At 41.3% G+C, this 21285-nt stretch overlaps 1 protein-coding gene across 1 annotated transcript in view; it reads left to right on the top strand.

Annotated features, from left to right (window-relative positions):
* Positions 1 to 18333, top strand: part of LOC140740784 (uncharacterized) — a 34576-nt gene extending 16243 nt beyond the window's left edge. Inside the window, exons 5-6 of the mRNA XM_073070295.1 lie at positions 14546 to 14670; positions 15594 to 18333. Coding sequence (XP_072926396.1) covers positions 14546 to 14670; positions 15594 to 15770 — 302 coding nt within the window. The 3' untranslated portion in view covers positions 15771 to 18333. The remainder of the gene's footprint in view (positions 1 to 14545; positions 14671 to 15593) is intronic.
* Positions 18334 to 21285: the final 2952 nt, after the last annotated feature.

Below are 21285 nucleotides of genomic sequence, written 5' to 3'. Positions count from 1 at the left end.
AAGATTGGTGGCATTGTGGATAGTATGGAAGACCGCCAAAGGATCCAGTGGGATATAGATCAGTTGCTGATATGGGTGGGGGAGTGACAGATGGTGTGAGATCAAAAGAAAAGGGACAGTATAGTGTTAACGCCAAGACCCTTAACAGTGTTGACATACAGAGGGATCATGGGATCTCCATCCAGATCTCCCTGAAAGTGGCGACACAGGCTGATAGGGTGGTAAAGAAGGCCTATGGCATGTTTGCCTTTATTAGTCGAGAAACTGAGTTCAAGAGTTGGGAAGTCATGTTGCAGCTTTATAAAACTCTAATTGGGCCCCAGCCTTTGGCTTTAGGAACTGATCTTGTACAGTCTATTAAAGCAAATTAGATTTTTAAGAAGGTGCTGAAGCTTTCTGATGTCGACATCTTCTAGCTCTGCCTGTTATCAGTATCATGTTCCATAATTTATCGTATTAATCTTAGAAGGAATTTCTGGAGGTGGAATGGGATTTAAAATCCCCAATTAACTTTTACCATATTTCTATTAGTATACTTTGATACACAGCGTTGTTTGTGGCAGGAGAGGTGCAGTATGCGTCAATGGATCTGGGGCTGAGAAGGTGTAAGCTTTAAGTTCCTCGGCATACACATCACCGAGGATCTCACATGGTCTGTACTTACCAGCTGTGTGGTGAAAAAGGCACTACAGCGCTTCTTTCACTTCAGATGGTTGAAGAAATTCAGTATGGGCCACCAAATCCTAAGAACTTTCTACAGGGGCATAATTGAGAGCATCCTGACTGGCTGCATCACTGCCTGGTATGGGAACTGTACTTCCCTCAATCACAGGACTCTTCAGAGATTGGTGAGGACAGTCCAGTCCATCTGTAGATGTGAACTTCCCACTATTCAGGACATTTACGAAGACAGGTGTGTAAAAAGTGCCCGAAGGATCACTGGGGACCTGAGTCACCCCAACCACAAACTGTTCCTGCTGCTACCATCTGGGAAATGGTACCGCAGCATAAAAGCCAGGACCAACAGGCTCCGGGGACAGCTTCTTCCACCAGGCCATCAGTCTGATTAATTCATGCTGACACAACTGTATTTCTATGTTATATTGACTGTCCTGTTGTACATACTATTTATTATAAATTACTATAAATTGCACATTGCACATTTAGACGGAGACATAACGTAAAGATTTTTATTCCTCTTGTATGTGAAGGATGTAAGTAATAAAATCAATTCAATTCAATGAGTAAGAGACAATCCGGATTAAGCTTATTTCAAGTAACACATTTTTCAGAAGCAAGACTGCTAATTTCATCACTACCAGGGGCGCTGTGAGTAACAGACTATATGCCTGTCGAGACTTGATAAATACATCTATACACTCAGTGGCCACTTTATTAGGGAGCTCCTATACCTAATAAAGTAGCCATTGAGTGTAAATTCATAATCTTCTGCTGCTGTATCCCAGCCAATTCGAGGTTCGACGTGTTGTTTGTTCAGAGATGTTCTTCTGCACACCACTGTTATTTGAGTTACTGTCACTTTCCAGTCAGCTTGAACAAGTCTGGCCATTTTCCTCTGACCTGTCTCATTAGCAAGGTGTTTTTGCTCACAGAACTGCTACTCACTAGATTTTTTATTTGTTTCTCTTACCTTGTTCTGTAAACTCTAGAGACTGCTGCCCAAGTCACTTGGATCACATTTCTTCCCCATTCAGATGTTTGGTCTGAACAACAACTGAACCTCATGACTATGTCTGCAGGCTTTCATACATTGAGTTGCTGTCAAATGATTGGCTGATTAGAGATCTGCATTAATGCATTAAAGTAAAGTGATGTGCAGGTTTACCTAATGAAGTGGCCACTGAGCGAGTGTGTGTGTGCCCGCAGAAGAGCTTTCAATGATCCAAGAAGTCCTGCCCCCGCCTCAGTTCCTCAGCCACCCTTTGATCTGGTTCTATCTTTCTGCCCTGACTAGCATGTGACACCAAGAGTAATCCAGAGACTACTGCCTTCAAAGTCCTGCTTTTCAGCCTACTCCCTAACTCCCTATACACTGCGCAGGTGTCCTTCCCTCATTCTACCTGTGTCATTGGTGCCAATGTGCACCATGAGCCCTGTCTACTCACCAAACTTGAGAATGTTCTGCAGCCACTCTGAGATACCCTTGGCCCTAGTACCCAGGAGGCAACACACCATCCTAGTGTCTCTTTCGCAGCCACAGAACCTCCTGTCTGTCCTCGAACCATCAGGTCTTCTGTCACCATTACCTCTCCTGACTTCGCACTCTCCTGCTGAGTCTGCGATCCAGTCACTGACCTGTCTCCTGCTGAGTCTCCGATCCAGTCACTGACCTGTCTCCCGCTGAGTCTCCGATCCAGTCACTGACCTGTCTCCTGCTGAGTCTCCGATCCAGTCACTGACCTGTCTCCTGCTGAGTCTCCGATCCAGTCACTGACCTGTCTCCTGCTGAGTCTCCGATCCAGTCACTGACCTGTCTCCTGCTGAGTCTCCGATCCAGTCACTGACCTGTCTCCCGCTGAGTCTCCAATCCAGTCACTGACCTGTCTCCCGCTGAGTCTCCGATCCAGTCACTGACCTGTCTCCTGCTGAGTCTCCGATCCAGTCACTGACCTGTCTCCTGCTGAGTCTCCGATCCAGTCACTGACCTGTCTCCTGCTGAGTCTCCGATCCAGTCACTGACCTGTCTCCCGCTGAGTCTCCGATCCAGTCACTGACCTGTCTCCCGCTGAGTCTCTGATCCAGTCACTGACCTGTCTCCTGCTCCCACCCCCCAGCAGAATCCGCAGAGGCATACAGGTTGCAGAGGGGAGAGATGGGCACATGCTTTTAATTCTAGTTGTTTAAACCCTTGGATTATTAGCAGTGTACCAAGTGGGTGTAGGCCAGTTCATGCTGTGGTTAGTTTGAAACACTTGAGTATCAATCCTCTAATTTTCATCATTTTTGTCATTAAGAAGCAAATCAACTAAACAATGCCATTGTTAAAATCTGTAAAATAACCTCTTTTAAAACCACCATGCATGCTTGTCACAGTTTAAACTGTGTTAAAACCATAAGACCATAATGCAAAGGAGCAGAATTAGGCCATTTGTCCCATTGGTTCCCTCCACTATTTGATCACGGCTGATCCATTCTCCTACCTTCTCACCATAAACTTTTTATGCCCTGATTTATCAAGAATCTATCAACCTCTGCCTTAGATACACCCAATAACCTGGCCTCCACAGCCACCTGTGGCAACTCTTTGGCTAAAGAATTTCCACCTAATCTCCATTCTAAGTGAATGTCCTTTCATTCTGAGGTTGTGCACTCTGGTCATAGACTCATCCACTCTATCAAGACCTTTCAACATTCGATAGGTTTCAATAAAATACCCCACCTCATTCTTCTACACTCCAGTGAGTACAAGCCGAGAGCCATCAAACATTACCTATATGATAAACCTTTTATTTCTGGAATCAGTTTTGTAAGCCTCATTTCAACCTCCTCTAATGTAAGTATATTCTTTCTTAGATAAGAGACTCCAAACTGCTCACAATACTCCAAGTGAAGCCTTCCTAGTGCCTTAAAAAGCCTCAGCATGGCATTCTTGTTTTTTTAAATTTTAATCCTCTCAAAATGAATGCTAACATTGCATTTGCCTTCTTCACCACCGACTCAACCTGCAAGTTAACCTTTAGGGAATCCTGCACAAGGATTCCCAAGTCCCTTTGCATGTCAGATTTTTGAATTTTCTCTCCTTTTAGAAAATAGTCTACACTTTTATTCCTTCTACGAAAGTGCATAACCGTACACTTCCTGACACTGTATTCCATCTGGAACTTCTTTGCCCATTCTCCTAATCTAACTCTGTCGCAGCCTCCCTGCTTCCTCAAAACTACCTGCCCCTCCAGCTTTCTTCGTATCATCCCCAAAGTTGGCCACAATGCCATCAATTTCGTCATCTAAATCACTGACATACAACTTAAAAGGAAGCAGTCCCAAAACTGACCCCTGCGGAATACAACTAGTCACTGCCAGCCAATCAGAAAAAGCTTCCTTTATTCCTGCTCTTTGTCTCCTGCCAATCAGTCAATGCTCTATCTATGGTAGAATCTTTCCTGTAATACCTTGTTAAGCAACCTCATGTGCGGCACCTTGTCGAAGGCCTGCTGAAAATCCAGGTACACACATCAGTTCTCCTTTGTCTACCCAGCTTGTGTTTTCTCAAAGAATTCCAACAGATTTCAGGAAAAATTTCCTTTGTGTGGAAACCATGCAGGGTTTGGCCTGTTTTGCCCTGTGCCTCCAAGTACCCCCAGACCTCATCTTTAACAATCAACTCCAGCATCTTCCCAACCACAGAGGTCAGGTTAGCTGCCCTACAATTCACTTTCTTCTGCCTCCCTCCTTCCCTTCTATAAGATTGGAGTGACTCTTGCAATTTTTCAGTCCTCTGCAACCATGCTCTAATCTAGAGATTCTTGAAATATCATTACCAATGCCTCCACTATCCTTCAACCACCTCTTTCAGAACCTAGGGGTGTAGTTCATCTGGTCCAGGTGATGAAGGGGGATCTCACTGAAACCTTTGGAATATTGAAAGGCCTGGACACAGTAGATGTGGAAAGGATGTTTTCCATTATGAAGGAGTCTAGGACAAGAGGGCACAGCCTCAGGACAGAGGGGTGTCCATTTAAAGGAGTGATGTGGAGAAATTTCTTTATCCAGAAGGTGGTGAATTTGTGGAATTTATTACCACAGGCAGCTGTGGAGGTCAGGTCATTGGGTGTATTTAAGGCAGAACTTGATAGGTTCTTGATTGGACACAGCATCAAAGGTTATAGGGAGAAGGCTGGGGAGTGGGACTGAGGGGGGAAAAATGATCAGTCATGATTGAATGGCGGAGTAGACTTGATGGGCCAAATGGCCTAATTCTGCTCCTATGTCTTATGGTCTTATGGATTTATCTACCTTCAGACCTTTCACCCTATCTCCTTAGTAATTGTAACAGTGCTCACTTCTGCGCATTGACACTCTCGAACTGATGGTTGCTGCTAGTGTCTTCCACAGTGAAGATTGACGCAAAGTATTTACTTAGTTCATCTCCCATTTCCTTGTTCCCCTATTACTACCTCTCCAGTGTCATTTTCCAGTGGGCTGATATCTACTGTCACTTCTCTTTCACTCTTTATATATCTGAAAAAAATTTTGGTATCTACTTTGATATTATTGAATAAATTACTTTCACATTTTCTACTCCCTCATTATAGCTTTTTTAATTGCCTTCTTGTTTTTTTTTAAAAAGCTTCCCAATCCTCCAACTTCTCACTAATTTTTGCTTTTATATTGGCTTTGACTTCCCTTGTTAGCCACAGTTAGAATACTTTAGAATACTTACTTCTTTGGGATGTATCTATCCTATGCTTTCTGAATTGCTCCCAGAAACTCCAGCCATTGCTGCTTTGCTGTCATCCCTGCTGGTGTCCCCTTACAATCAACTTTGGCTAGCTCCTCTCTCATGCCTTGGAAATTCCCTTTACTCCACTGCAATACTGATACATTTCCTTTAACTTCTCCCTCTCAAATTTCAGCATGAATTCTATCATATTATGATCTCTGGCTACTAAGGTTCCTTCACCAAAAACTTCCTAATTAAATCCGGCTCATTACCCAACACCCAATCAAGAATAGCTGATTACAACATGGGCTCAACCACAAGCTGCTCTAAGAAACCATCTCACAGGCATTCTACAAATTCTCACTCATGTGATACAAATAAAATAAGCATCAACCTGATTTTTCCAATCTACCTGCATATTGAAATCCCCCATGAATATTGTAACATTGCCCCCTTTCACGTGCATTTTCTACATCTCGTTGCCACTTGCAGCCCACATCCTGGCTATTGTTTGGAGCCCTGTATATAACTCCCACCTGTGTCTTTTTATCCCTGTAGTTCCCGACCTCTACCCACAAAGATTCTACATCTTCTGATCTTATGTTGTCTCTTACTAAGGATTTGATTTCATTTTTTTATCAACAGAGCCGCGCCACCCCCTCTGCCTACCTGCCTGTCCTTCTGATGTAATATGTATCTTTGTATGTTAAGTTCCCAACCATAATCTTTCAGCCACGACACAGCAATGCCCACAACATTCCTGTCAATCTGTTAACTGTGCTAAAAAAAATCATCCACCTTATTCCATATCAAATTCAAATATAAGAACTTCATTCCTATATTCATCACTCTTTTTGATTTTATTCCGGTTACACTGCAACTCATTCCACTGACTGCAATTTTGTGCTATCGTTTGCCTGTCTTTCTGACAGTCACTATACACTGCCTCTCTTGTGTACCAACTGAAACCATCCTCAGCCCTATCATTCAGTTTCCTAGCTCCCTGCCAGATTAGCTTAAACCCTCCCAACAGATTTAGCAAACCAGCAAACCTGCCCACAAGGATATTGTCCCCCTTGGGTTCAGGTGTAACCTTTTGTACAGGTCAAACCATCCCCAGAAGAGATCCAGAAATCTGAAACCCTACCCCCTGCACCAGTTTCTTAGCCACACATTCACCTACGTACTAAAACATCCTATTCTTGCCCTCACTGGTGCATGCCACAGGCAGCTATCCAGGTATTACTATCCTGGAGGTCCTGCTTTTCAGCTTTCTGCGTAGCTCCCTAAATTCTCTCTTTAAGAACTTTCCCCTTTTCCTACCTATATTATTGGTGCCAATATGTGCCAAAACATCTGTCTGCTTACCCTCTCCCTTTAGAATACTGTGGACCTGATCTGAGACTTCCCTGACCCTGGCACCTGGGAGGCAACATACCATCTAGGTGTCTCTAACACGTTCACACAATCTGTCTACTCTAACTATGGAATCCCCTATCACTGCTGCAGTCCTCTTCCTTCCCCTTCCCTTCTGAGCCACAATGCCAGACTCAGTGCTAGAGACCCAATTGCTGTAGATTACTTTCCTCCTCCCAAGAGTATCCAAAGTGGTATACTTATTATTGAAGGGAATGGCCACAGGGATACTCTGTACTGGCTGCCTATTTCTTTTTCTTCTCCTGACAATCACCTGGGTACATGCCTCCTGCAACTTGGGAATGACTAACTCCCTGTAGCTTCCATCTATCACCTCCTCAGTTCCTTCTATAAACCAAAGGTTAACGAGCTGCAGCTCCAATTTCCTGACACGTTCTCTGAGAAACTGCAGCTCAATGCACCTGGTGCAGATGTGGTTATCCAGGAGGCTGGAGGTCTCCCAGAATTCCCACATCTCATGCCAAGAACACAATCAGCCTCTTGAGCCATCCTCACTGCTGTATGTACTAACAGACAAAGAATGAATAATGAAGAAGAAACATCAGGTATGTACCTCGTCCAAGCCTGTCTGCTCTAAGACTGGTCCGCTCACACAATGGCCACTCCGCTTATCCCTATCTTATTTTTATTCTTTATGCTAATGAATCGCTATTTGATTGGGCCACCAGAAAACGCTGAAACCCTGTGAATGCTTCTTTGTTAAATCTCACTCATAGACCAGTGATCTGCCTCCTCTCACACTTCTGTTTCAATTGGGCCGCTGGAAGAATAGCGAAAGCCCACAAATGGTCCTTTTTAAGATAATCACTCGTGTACCTGAGTCTCCTCCCTTGCTCCTGATTTGATGGGGCTAGCAGAAAAAAACAGTGTTGTTAGGCAATGTGCCAGTTTGACTTGAGAGCAGACCCTGGCTCTATTTCTTCCGGGTTGAATATATTAGTGAGCGTTATTATGCTGTGGCAAAGATATGTTGTCCTCCGGAATGGTGTAATGAAAGGCTTCAGTTGGCAGATGGGAACCCATTGGGTTTTGGCATACAGCTCACAATTCTTTGGCCTGATGGTGTCCTGGCTAGGAATACCAGCTGGGCAGGTATCTGAAAGAAACATCACTAGTGTAAGGTGATTGGCAACTACCTTATTATACTCAGAAAAGAAACATCAACATTTAGTCATGCACGAACGTACAAGAATTCAGCTGAGGTACTTTTTAACTGCCTTTTTTGTCATCTGGAAAAAGAAGTGAATATATAGTGAAATGACTGACTCCAAAAATAAGTAATCAATTCCTTCCTCTCAATTTCTTTTTGGCCATGCAGTACAAGTTGGTTGCATTTCAACACTACATGACGTCCATTACAATGATATCTCTGGATTGCTGGCATTGATATAATCTTGGGTGGTAGTCACGCACATCTTAAGGCAGTCATCCAAAATACTTACGATGAAGAAAAAGATAACTCAGACACAAATGACCAGAATCTGTCATTTTTATTTACACTGTATAAATTCTTTTATCACTTAAACTAGCAGTTACAAAGATTGAGAACAAACATTTTAAATGATTACTGATTAAACATAATTTATCAATGACCTTGGCTAATACTTTGTTCAAATACAGAGCAAATATAGATACACTGTGTATCTGTGGTTCAGAAGCATGATAGATGGCAATCTGAATATAAACAGAAGTCTTTACAACCCTATTTTATTTCAGTGTGCTTTTTTATAATAAGTTTTGTCCCTATAATACGGCCATAAGAGGACTGAACAAATGAACCTGGAATTTGTGTCATGTCATCCCTCTTCTGTTTGTATTTATCTTGTGAAACTCAATCTAGACTGAAGTAAAAGGCAGAAACAAACAGTTTTGGTTGAAATGATGAAATTGGATGGGACACTTAAGCAGTAATTCACATTAGCGTGCCTAATCTTTCCCAATGTCACATGCCATTCATGATGTCACGGGTTGCATATTGCTCAGTGTCAATGTAAAGGGGAGGTGAAAACACCAAACTCCAACCATTGTGGAAACACCACAATAGAACTAAGAGTATTGTTGTTTGTCTCAAAAATTGGGAGACCTGTCTGAGCAGTTTCCATACTTACACCTCCAAAGTCTCCAGGGTTTATTGAAGCTATCAGGGAGTTGCTCACTGCTATTGTATTGCCGAGATGCTGATAAAATTGATGTTCTCTTGTGGCACCTCTGGCAGTATTCCATTACACTGGACAACAAATTTTTTCGGAAGGTTGATTCATCAGAATTTTTTAAATTATAGACAACTTGAAGCTGAGCACAAATATAATTTCAGATTACTTGTCTCATGTAGGAATTTGGAGAAATAAGACATTAACTTTTATTGAATATAATGCGTTTAACTGCATACGGGTGCTGATACTTTGCAAGAGTTCAACAAACCCAAAAATGTTTTGTTGATGGTTTTCATTTTTGTATTCAGTGTTCTGAGGCTTCTCGCTTAGTTGTACAATAATAATCAGCCAGCACTGATGGATTCCAGTTACCTTAATACTGTTTCTCTATGACCACAGCGTCCTGGTGAAGCCTTTCACCGTGCTTGTCGCTGACAGGGCCAGATTTGCAAGGAAGAAGTCGAAATATGAATGCAGAAAATGAATCCTTAGTGACATGTAGCACTTCATGGTTTTGTGTGCTTGAAGTATGTTGTCAACCAACAGCATGTTGTTTGGTGCTCTGTAGTTGCCAGAAAAATTTCAACAACGTCCTTGAATGCCTTCCATGTGATTTTCTCCAGTCCCACTAGATGTTCTTCAAATTGCCCATCATTGACAACCTGTTTGGTTTGTGGACCAACAAAAATGCCTTTCTTAATCTTGGCACCAGTTAGTCTGATTTGAATTATGAATTGAGATAACAAATACAGGCAATTTCCAAAAATGGTATGTGATAGAGAAATTTCATGGTGATTTTCATGATCAGCAGCCCAACATCCATAAGATACACCCAAAAGTATTCAGGAAGCAAAATTTTTGTTGTCGAGTGTTATTCAAGGAGTCATTATGACTATGGGTAATCACTCAGGAATTTCAGGCTAGGAGGCCAAGATATGCCAGTCAGTGAAGAGTCTCCTTCCAGAGAGTCTTCAAAGGCACCACATCCTAACTAGAACATTCAAGTCGGAAAATCATTGGCATGCTTATGTGTTCCAAGGCTGTCGTGAATAAGATCTACCACTTCTGTGGGAAAACCTTTAGCCAAGGTCATGGGTCTGGACTGCACTTCGCATAGACGTCATGGTTATGTTGACTTTCATCTTCCATGATCTTTCCAAGCAGCCCTGGAAAATCCCTGGCATGTCTCCCAATATGAATTTCACTGTTTCATTAATGAGATCATCTATGCAATATAGTTTCACCTAATGCAATTCTGGTGAGGAAAATTGAAATCGCCGGCACAGGAATTTGTCTGTACTGTCAGCAGCCATTGTCTGCACATCTTCCCACAAAGCTTCCCATGAAGAACCTAGGCCTGATCATCCATGGAATCTTTCCCTCAATATTCAGCATGAGAAGAATGCCTCATGTTGGATGCCACTTTGCCAGGAGCAGGTACAGCCCTCTTATCCAGAGGGGTTCCCCAATGCTAGATGTTTTTGGTGCCAGTTACTGCTCGAAGGGATAGATTTTGTGGGCAAGGGCCATGCTCTGCATCACTTCCTACCCAAACCAGTGTTTCTCCATGCACAGAAGCTAAGTACAAGCACAGGAAGACAGGATACCAGAGTGGTAGAGAGTGTCAAGGGAATACACATCGTTCCTCATAGACAGATCAGCAGCAGGAAGGGTGAGCAGTTTCAAGTTCCTGGGTGTCAACATCTCTGAAGTTCTATCCTGGACCCAACATATTGATGCAGTTACAAATAAAGCACGGCAGTGGCTAAGTTTCATTAGCAGCTTGGGGAGACTTAGCGTGTCATCAAAGGCTCTTGCAAATTTTTACAGATGTACTATGGAGTGCATTCTAACTGGTTGTATCGCCCTCTGGTATGGAGTGGCCACTACACAGGATCAGAAAAGGCTGCAGAAAGTTGCAAATTCAGCCAGGCACTAGCTTCCCCAGCACTGAGGACAGCTTCAAAAGGCGATGCTTTAAAAAGGCGGAATCCATCATTCAGGACCCCCATTACCCTGAACATGTCTCTTCTCATTGCTACCATCAAGGATGAGATACAGGAGCCTGAAGGCACACACTCAATGTTTCAAGAAAAGCTTCTTCCCCTCCACCATCAGATTTCTGAATGGACATTGAACCCATGTAAAGTGAATCACTATTTTTTGCTCTCTTTTTGCGCTACTCATTTAATTTATTTATATATGTCTTATTGTATTTCATTATTTTGTATTGTAAGGTACTGCACTGCAAAACAACAAATTTCTGTAAATATATTGCCAGTGATATATTGCCTGATTCTGATTTTGATTGTAAAACCCCATCAGTCTCTACAAGATAACGTGGTGTTGTAGCTCAAGTCTGGGGTTGCTTGCAGCAAGAGAACCTGGGTCCTGAGGAACAGAGTTTACCTTCTCACCTACCAACTGAATGGAGGAAGGAAGCTTCCTTGACATGGGATTTCTTGGCCTTTATTGTGGATTTGATGGGCTCTGTGATGGATGCAACAGTGACAAGAAAGGACTACAGTTCAGCTCACATGTGTTTTGGAAATTGGGCTTTCCAAACAGAGACATTGAAGAGTCCTGCTGCAAGAGCCAAAGAACTGTACGGTTATTGCAAATGTTTAAAAGAAAACTGGCAAAAGATGTAGGTACGATAGGTGTCTTAAAGGAAAGGTAGAGAGTTTTAGAATAATAATACATGAACTTTGTGCTTTGGCAGCTGTTGGCAAGACCACCAAAGGTGGAGTGATTACATTTAGGGATATTGAGGAGCACAGAGCTGAAGCAGCAGATATGATTTTCATGAATTGGTTATAGAGAGATACAACATGAAAATATATCCCTTGATCTACAGAGTCCACTCCAGCCATTCACACTCATCCTACATTAATCTCTCTACATTCTATTAACTGCCTCTCCCCCCACCACATTCTACCATTCATCCATACACTAGGGGTTACTTGCAATATCCAGATAACCTGCTGTCCCACATGTGTGGAATGTGGGAGGAAATTGGAGCACCTGGAGGGAGAACATATGCACTCCACACTGACAACAGTGAGGTGTGACTCGAACCTGGGTCTCTGACACCATGAGGCAGAGGCTCTATCAGCTGCACCCCTGTGCTGCCTATTAGTTTCTGCACAGAGTAAATGAGTTCAGACCCACAGTGCAAGGTTTTATCCTGTGTCTGGATTAAGTCAGTTCAATACCATTCTATGGTTGGTCTGGGCCGTAAGATAAAAAAATGCAATGGTTCATATTTCTAATCATTGCAGTAATCTCTATTGGTTATCTATTGGTTTGGACTACTCTTAGACTGGGTCTGACTTGGTAAAAGTAGGGGAAATTGTCATATGGTAACCAAAACAGTTATTGTCAAAGTCCTGGTGAAGGGTCTCAGCCCAAAATGTCGACTTTTTATTTCTCTCCGTTGATGCTACCTGGCCTGCTGAGTTGCTCCTGCATTTTGTATGTGTTACTCTTCATTTCCAGCATCTGCAGAATCTCTTGTGTTTATGATTATCAGACCCATTTCCTTACCATGAAATCTCAGTCATTCTGTTAATTTATATTTAAAGCTCAAAGTAAATTTATTATCAATGTACGTATATATAACCATATACTACTTTGAGATTTATTTTCTTTCGAGCATACGCAGTAAATCCAATAACTATAATAGAATCAGTGAAAGACTGCACCAAAAGGGTGGACAACCAGTGTGCAAAAGGCAACAAACTGCAAATACAAGAAGAAAGATTAAAAATCAATAGATAACCAATAACTATTGAGAACATGAGATGAGGAGTCCATACCTTTTGGCAACAATTCGGTGATGGGGCAAATGGAATTGAGTGAACCTGGTGGTGCAGATCTTGAGGTTCCTGTACCTTCATCCAGATGGCAGCAGTGAGAAGAGAGCATATCCTGGGTGATGGGGGTCCCTGATGATGGATGCTATCTTCCTGCAACAACACTCCTTGTAGATGTGCTCAATGGTAGGGAGGGTTTTATCTGTGATGGACCGGTCGTATCCACTATTTTTTCTGGGATTTTTCCATTCAAGGGCATTGGTTTCCATACCAGGCTGTGATGCAGCCAATATATTCTTCATCACACATCTATAGAAGTTTGTCGAAGTTTTAGATGTCGTGCCAAATCTTTACAAAATCCTAAGGAATTAGAGGCGCTGCTACGCTTTCTTTGTAATTACACTTAGATTACATGCTGGGCCTGGTCAGATTCTCTGAAATGATAACACCAAGGAATTTAAAGTTGCTGACCCTCTCCACCTCTAATCCTCTAATGAGGACCGGCTCATGGACCTCTGTTTCCTCCTGCTAAAGTCAACAATCAGCTCCTTGGTCCTGCTGACATTGAGTGAGAGGTTGTTGCTGCGACACTGCTCAGCCAGATATTCTGTCTCCCTCTGATGTGCTGATTTGTCACCACCTTTGATTCGTCCTATAACAGTGGTGTCATCAGCAGACTTAAATATGGCATTGGAGCTGTGCTTAGCCATATTACCTCAGCATCTGCAGTGTACTTTGTGTTGGTTATAAGTGTGAAGTGTGTAGAGCAGGGGTCTAAGCATACAGCTTTGTGGAAAAACTGTGCTGATGACGATTGTGGAGGAGATACTGTCAGAGCAAACAGACTGGCGTCTAAGAAAAGGATCCAATTGCACAAGGAGGTATTGAGGCCAAGGTCTTGAAGCTTATTGATTAGTATTGAGGGGATGATAGTATTGCATTCTGATTTGTAGTCGATAAAGAGCATCCTGATGTATGCATCTTTGCTGTCCAGTGGTTCCAGGGTTGAGTGAAGAGCCAATGAGATGGCATCTGCTTTGGACCTGTAGTGCTGGGAGGGAAATTAAAGCAGATCCAGGTCGCTCTTCAGACAGGAGCTGATATGCTTCAACTCCAGCCTCTCTCAAGACACTTCATCACCGTAGATGTAAGTGCGGCTGGATGATGGTCATTGAGGCAGGTTACCACATTCTTCTTGGGCACTGGTATAGTTGAACCCTGCTTCAAGTATGTGGTACCTCAGACTGCCAAAGTGAGAGGTTAGAGATCTCAGTCATCACTCCAGCCATCTGATCCGCACAGGCCTTTAGTACTCAGCCAGGTACCCTATCTGGGCTGGATGCTTTCCAAAGGTTCATCCTCCTGAAGGTACTCTCACGTTGGCCTCAGGGACTGGAATTCCAGGATCATCAGGGGCTGTGGGAGTGTCAAAGCCAGCATTGAGGGCATTGAGTTCATCTGGAAGCAAAGCCTGTTGACACCTGTGTTGCTTGATTTCACATTGTAAGTCGTTGATAGCATTCACGTCCTGCCACAGCTGTCAAGCAACCTTTATTGATCCAAATTTGGCCCAGAATTGATCTGATCAGCTGTGGATGGAAAGTAGTAAAGTATCTGATGTATAAGTGAAGTGCTTCCAGTTGATGTGTTACAACCTAGGTGCCATGCACCCTGAGGAGATTTATGAAGTACAGTGTCAAACAGTTAATCCTTTCCCTGTTGCTTCCCCATGTGTGAAGGTGGTGCTGGGGAACGCCTACTGATGCCTGGGACTGGATTCTTGACCCTGGGAGCTGCGGGAGCTCTGGCATTCTGCCAGGTTGTCAGAGAGGAGTACCCTGACGTCCCATGCAAACTGAATGAGGTGAAGATTTTAATAAGACTGGCTTTATTCATCTGATCTTCATGAATTTGTTATACAGATGAATCAGATTCCTTGATCCACAGAGCCCACACCAACATTTACACTATTCCTACATTAATCTCATTTTCTACATTCTGCTCGAAACATGGAGTGAAATGTGTCATTTGCATCAATGACCAACACATCCAAGGGGCAGTTGCAAGTGTTGCTCTGCTTCTGGTGCCAGCGTAGCATGCCCACAACTTACTGTCCCTTACGTCTTTGAAGTTTGGGAGGAATCCGGACACATATGGTCATGGGTCAATTTATAGACTCCTTACAGGCAGCGATGGGAATTGAACCCTGACTGATTGTACAGCTGGTGCTGAAAAGCATTGCACTAACCACTATGCTACCGTGGTGCTTCTGGACCTGCTCATGGCAGACAGAGAAACAAATACTTTCTAAATAACAAGATAACTGCTTTCCATACAGATGTAATGATCCATATTTGATTAATAATTGCTTTCATTTTCTTTGTGGTAATTTAAGTGGGAAATGAAACCTGTTTCTTGAATACCCTCATGATGCATCTGCACTCTGTCACCTCTTTTAAATGAGCAAGGTCACTTTTCAGCCATTAATAACATCTGGCACATTTGGTCATCAGGTTATAAGCCTAATTTATCATTCTTAACACCAATTTCCAATTAAGGGCTTACACCATTATTATTTTCATGTCAGACTTAGACTGAAAAAATATTAAATTTGATCTTTGCAGTGCAATTCCTTTTCATGAACTTTTACATTACTGACTGTCGTTTTAAGATATAGATGTAATTTAATAAACTTATTGGTATTTCTTGTATACGTGACTGGAAGTTAACTTGCTGTCATACCATAGAAAATCTCTTGGATGCAAATTATTGTTGTTACATTGACAGGTGAAGTTCAACATGGGTGTTGCGACCCCAGATCGGATTGCTCCTGGCTTTGTCAATCATCTGGATGTCGGTGAAGCCGTGGCCAGTATTTTGGAGAAGTCATCTGCTTCCCACTACGTATTCTGTGTGAATACCCCAGCTGAGCTGAAAGTCTTGATCACAGAGGGGAAAGTTTGAACCTGAAGACCCTTCAAATCTCTGTACCAAATCAGCATTTGACATTCTGTACTGCATGTATAGTTTATTTTTAATTTTAAAGTCCTTTAATACTACAGTGGTGTGCACTGTACTATAAAACCAGTGATATGTCTGCCAATGCTTGTGTTGATTCTTGCACTTAAACTGAAACAGATTAAAATCACCTGTCTCCATTTTGTTTCATGTTACATTTCAACCAACCTATTCAATCCAACTGCTTCCTTCTAGCATTTATGCCTTACCTAAGGTTCTCCCTGTCCTCTTTTCCCATTCAATCTTATGTCCCTTTCGCCTTCTTCTCATGCTTGTCCAGTCTCCCTTCGACCACTTCCTTTGGTAGTGAGTTCCCCATTCTCTTCACTCTGAGTGTCTTTGAATTCCCTTTGGTTTTCTTGGAGATTGTCTTCGCTGGATGGACTCAGAGATGGGTGGATAGGCCTCCTCCCACAAGTGGAAACTTCCTCCACAGCTTCCCTTTCAAAAACCTGCATATCTTAAAGGTCTGCATGAGGTGACAATTTATCCATTTCCTTTATTGAACAGATGTACTAGCATGCTATCTTTCACACATGAAGCCCACCACAGCCTACAAAGTTTCAGCAGCTTCATTTGGACATAGAATAATTTTCACAGAACAAGTTAAGGCTGGATCTGGGTTGATCATAGTTTGAACTGCATCCTTTGTAAAGAAAAGGCCTTATAGATCTGTCATTGAATACTGATTTATGTTTTTTTTTAGAAATCATCTTATTAGTGCATTTACAACTTGTGCCTATATTTCAAATCCTGCAATTTCAAGGAGATCAGGTCTAAATTGTTGATTAATCTGTGGGTGTCACACTTAAGCAGAACGATACTCACTCTACAGTGCCTGGAATATATAAAACTCTTCTGTTGCTTTCTCTCTGCCCTTGGATACTCCAGAAATACTCCAGATGTACAGTAAAACAATGTTTGATATCATTTTTAATATTGACCATAAGGATGTTCGAGCAGGAAGTCATACTTGTTCATTGTGTAAACAACAATTGGCTGTTATTATGAAGACAGTATGCATCACCATGTCAGCTGAAAAGAAAGAATGAGATGCTTTGCCATTCAAATTGACCTTCTCCAAACTTATTCAAGAATATTTGACTCTTAAGTTGTGTTTTGTGTCAAGATAAAGGGTTATGGATGACTTCCTTAACTAACATCAACCTTAAATATTACTTAATAGTCTGAGTGAAATACTTGGAGGGAATATCAGCTTTATTCTGAATAATTGCCCTTCATGTAGTACTTAGAAAAAAGAGAAACTATTATTTAGACTATCATTTAGTTAAGTGATAAAGATAGTTTAGTTTGTGTCCTTACAAGATTATAAAATGGACCATACAAAGATACGTAATTTGCTCGAGTTCAAAGAATTTGAAATGATTTTCATGAAACTTTTCAGTTTACTGCAAAGGCAATTGCTTTGGTTACCAACATAAGAGCATTAGGAACATGAGTAAGAGTAGGTCATCTGGCCTGCTGAGACAGCACCACTTTTCCATAGGATCATGACAGATCTGGCTTTGAACTCAGCTCCACCTACCTGCCTTTCCCCCACAACCCTTAATTCCCCCGCTATTCAATGATCTATCTAACTGCGTCTTAGATATATTTCATGAGGTAGCCTCTACTGCTTCCCTGGGCAGAGAATTCCACAGATTCACTACTCTCTGGGAAAAGCAGCTTCTCCTCATTGTCATCCTAAGTTTATTACCCTGAATCTTGAGGCAATGTCCCCCAGTTCTACTTTCTCTGGAATCCAATTATATCCCATGGTCTCATTCTTAGAAAATTAAGATCAATTGATTAAAATTAAACTTATAAGCAACAAAACCAGGAATCTGAATCTGAATCAGATTTAGTATCACTGGCATGTGTTGTGAAATTTGTTGTTCTTGCGGCAGCAGTACAATGCAATACACAATAATAAAAACTGTGAATTATGGTAGTTATATATATAATTAAATAAGTAGTGAGGTAATGTTCAATGTCCATTCAGAAATCTGATGGCAGAGGGGAAGAAGCTGTTCCTGAGTCGTTGAGTGTGTGTCTTCAGGCTTCTGTAGCTCCTTCCTGATGGAAGCAATGAGAGAGAATTGTAATATTGCTGTCAGTACCGATAATTTAGCTGACACTAACAGGTGTCAGTTTGAGTTAAAACTTTTCTAAGATCCACACACTAAACAAGGGATGGTTGTTTACATTGTTACCAAGATATTTAGATTCATTTAAGGCACATCTTCCCTTGCAGTATTTTTATGTTTTTGGTACTGAAGTAAGCTGCCCACTTCTTTAGTCAAGTTGTAGGACTTTAACCATTTGCCATTCTTAGTGAGTTTTTTTTTAGCTAATATTACATATTCATTACAACAGTTAAGTAACAAATCTGACTGTGGTCTGGTGTCTTTTTAAAAAAAAAAATATTTCTTACATGAATTTCTTACTGTAAATTGATATCAGTCAATTTTGTTGCATGATTTAATAAAGATGAATGTTTGTTCTAAAAGTCTGGTGATTTTCTTCGAATGGGTTCTATGGTTCTCCTTTGTTTCATGGCTGTCTGTGGGGAAGACAAATCTCAGGGTTGTATACTGCATCCTTACTTTGATAGTAAATCTAATGCCCTTCTCTTGGACAACATCTGTGGCATTGAGAGGGGAGACTTGTAGCTTGGGCAAGTGCTGGTCTTTCACAAAAAAAAAACCTTGCCCAGGCTTGCGCCCTGGAAACTTTCCAAGGCGCAAATCCATGTCTATCGAGACTAACAGAGGCCTACACTCGATAGTAAATGTACTTTGAATCCTTAATAAATTAGCCTCATTTTTACTCACTACTAATAACACACCCTCTGTGTAAATGTGAACACTTTGACATGTTGAAGATGTGTAATATGTCATGATCTTTAAAATTCACTGATTTATTTAGGTTTATAAATAACATTAATTACTGGGAATGATCTAAAGTTACACCGTTATCAGTAGATTTTCATGATAAGTGAAAGCATGAAATTGGGATCTGTTATACCAGTATGTTTTTTTTTCTGAAGGATGGGTGGTGCCTCAAATGTTTTGAAGTAATTATGATGGATGTCACATTCCACCTAGTGCACGCACATACGTCAAACTGCCACTCAAAGTATTCAGAGAGGGAAGATGAAACCTCATGCTGATTGGATGCCAGGGCTACATTTTGATAGCAACAATCACATCAATGCCCACTTTTGATCAAGATTTGTACTCCCTTCCTCCAACCAGTTCCCTTTAAAGAGATTATAAATTGCTTTCAGGTTAAAGCTAGCTTACTCTGGCTGTAAGTATGATTCTGTGTTTGAAGTGTTCCACAATTATTTCAAATTACAAAGCTCTGCATGGAAGAGTGCAGTGGTGATGGAGGCTATTTTGCTGACTTAATCTTCTGCGGAAGCAGTTATTCCGAAGCACGAGCTCATTAGTTAGCATTGCCCCTTTGTGAATGGACAGGGACTACCTGCGACAAGACAAAAAGTTGAAGTAAGGAAGGAGAGGAGAAGGTAAACGGATCATCAGCCCTAAGTGCACAGGAAGCATTTCTCTTAGGTGTACCTTGCCTGAGGACAAAATGAGACACCCAACATAAATCCTGACTGCAATCTCCCCCCTACACAGCCACAAAAACAACTACTGATTGGTGTCTAGGTAAGTGTCAATGAGTGAAAATTTTGGAATCAATGATAATAATTCAGAAAGCTTTTAGATAGTAGTGAAGAGGGGCAAGACTGATCTGCAATTTAGACATCTAAATTGTGAGCAGGAGCAGATAAGTGTAGATTGGGACCATCTGTTGTTTGGTTGTGTCCTCACAGACACTTGGAGCTCTAACATGATCAAAAATAAATTGTACACTTTTCTAGACAAATCATTTTGTAATTTAACTAAATTTCTAGTTAACGAAGGCAGCAATCAGTCTGAGAAGAGAGTGTGTCACAGTTAATAACACTTCAACTGCATATCTGTGTCTTATTACTTTCCCCTTTGAATCATTTCCTGTTTCTTATTAGAAACATTCTTGATTCTTCAGTCAATTGGCTGTTGTGAATTTTTATGAAATAGGCCAAGTTTATGCACATATTTATCTGGCTTGAAGAATTTCTGTTACATTACACAGGGGGTTTCTATTAGTTTATCTTCTATGATATTTGGGTGTACTATCTGAAAATGTAAAAGGTAAATACAATATAACTAAACAAACAGAAAATGTTCTAATATTTTGTAGATATTATACACGTCTTCTTCCCTCAATAAACCTGATATATGTGCCAATATTCCTCTTACTCTGCGGATAGTATTTGCATTTACTTGTAATTTTTTGAATGATAGAAGGTGAAAATAGTGCAAATAATATTAAGGAAGAAGTAGATACTTGATAATGAAGTTTGTAATAAAATATGTGATTGTGATTACAGGTAGGTAAGTACTTTTAGAAAGACTTACATTCATTGCAGATTGAAAAAGGTTGATTTTCTCTTTGGGGTGAGAGGGAACTACCTGTTTTAACACAGCATTATTTTTTTTCAAACCTGAGTCTTGCTCATGCACCATCACTTTTTATATATTAAGTTCGTTTAATTTTCATTCAACCATACGTATATACACATGAATACAAATGAAATACCATTACTTATGATTTGGCACCACAATTTGTCAATCTCTGAAAGTGTATACACTCATTATGTGTTGATTCTGCTTTTTCTAAGAGTTTATATGATCTTGTTGTTAGTTATCCTTAACAAATGCTTTAGGAATTGGCATTGCTCCAATCGATATTTGTGTTACACCTGCAGCCTGATAGATTTTTGATAGCATAGACTTCAAAATGACTACCTATCAATTGCTATTAAATGTTTTGATTGTCACACTAAGCTGGTGGGTCATCAACAAACAGATGGAAGGTATATTCTCTGAGGAAATTTGATGCAAGCCACTGTTATAAAATACGCTTCATGGCTTCATATAGAATCATAAATTTATACAGTATGGGTGCAGGCTCTTCAGCCCAACGTATCAATGCTGCTGAAGGTGCCTTCCTGAGCCCATTTGTTTGTCTGCATTTGGCTCATATTCTTCGCAAACTTTCTTATTCATTGTACCCGTCCAAGTGGCTTTGAAGCATTGCACCCACCTCTACCTTTTCCTCTGGCAGCTCATTCCTTATTATATGGAAAACCTGCTTCCTAGGTCCTGTTTTACTCTTTCCCTCTCACCTTAAACTTATGCCTTCTAGTTTTAGACTCCCCTATCAGTGCCGGGGGGGTGGGGGGGATTGGTGGGGGAGGTAGAGAGGAGAAGATGGAGATTGTCTTCCTTAGGCTATTCCTATTATCCTCTATGAGGTTACCTCTCTGCCTCCTTCACTCCAGAGAGATCTAGTTATAACTCAAGCCTTTGGTCCCTTTTGAATCTCTTTTCTATGTTCTTGAGCT

Source organism: Hemitrygon akajei, chromosome 17 (genome assembly GCF_048418815.1).
Source record: "Hemitrygon akajei chromosome 17, sHemAka1.3, whole genome shotgun sequence".
Taxonomy (NCBI): domain Eukaryota; kingdom Metazoa; phylum Chordata; class Chondrichthyes; order Myliobatiformes; family Dasyatidae; genus Hemitrygon; species Hemitrygon akajei.
The sequence above is the reverse complement of the archived record's forward strand: the minus strand, read 5'-3'. Positions and strand labels throughout refer to the sequence as shown.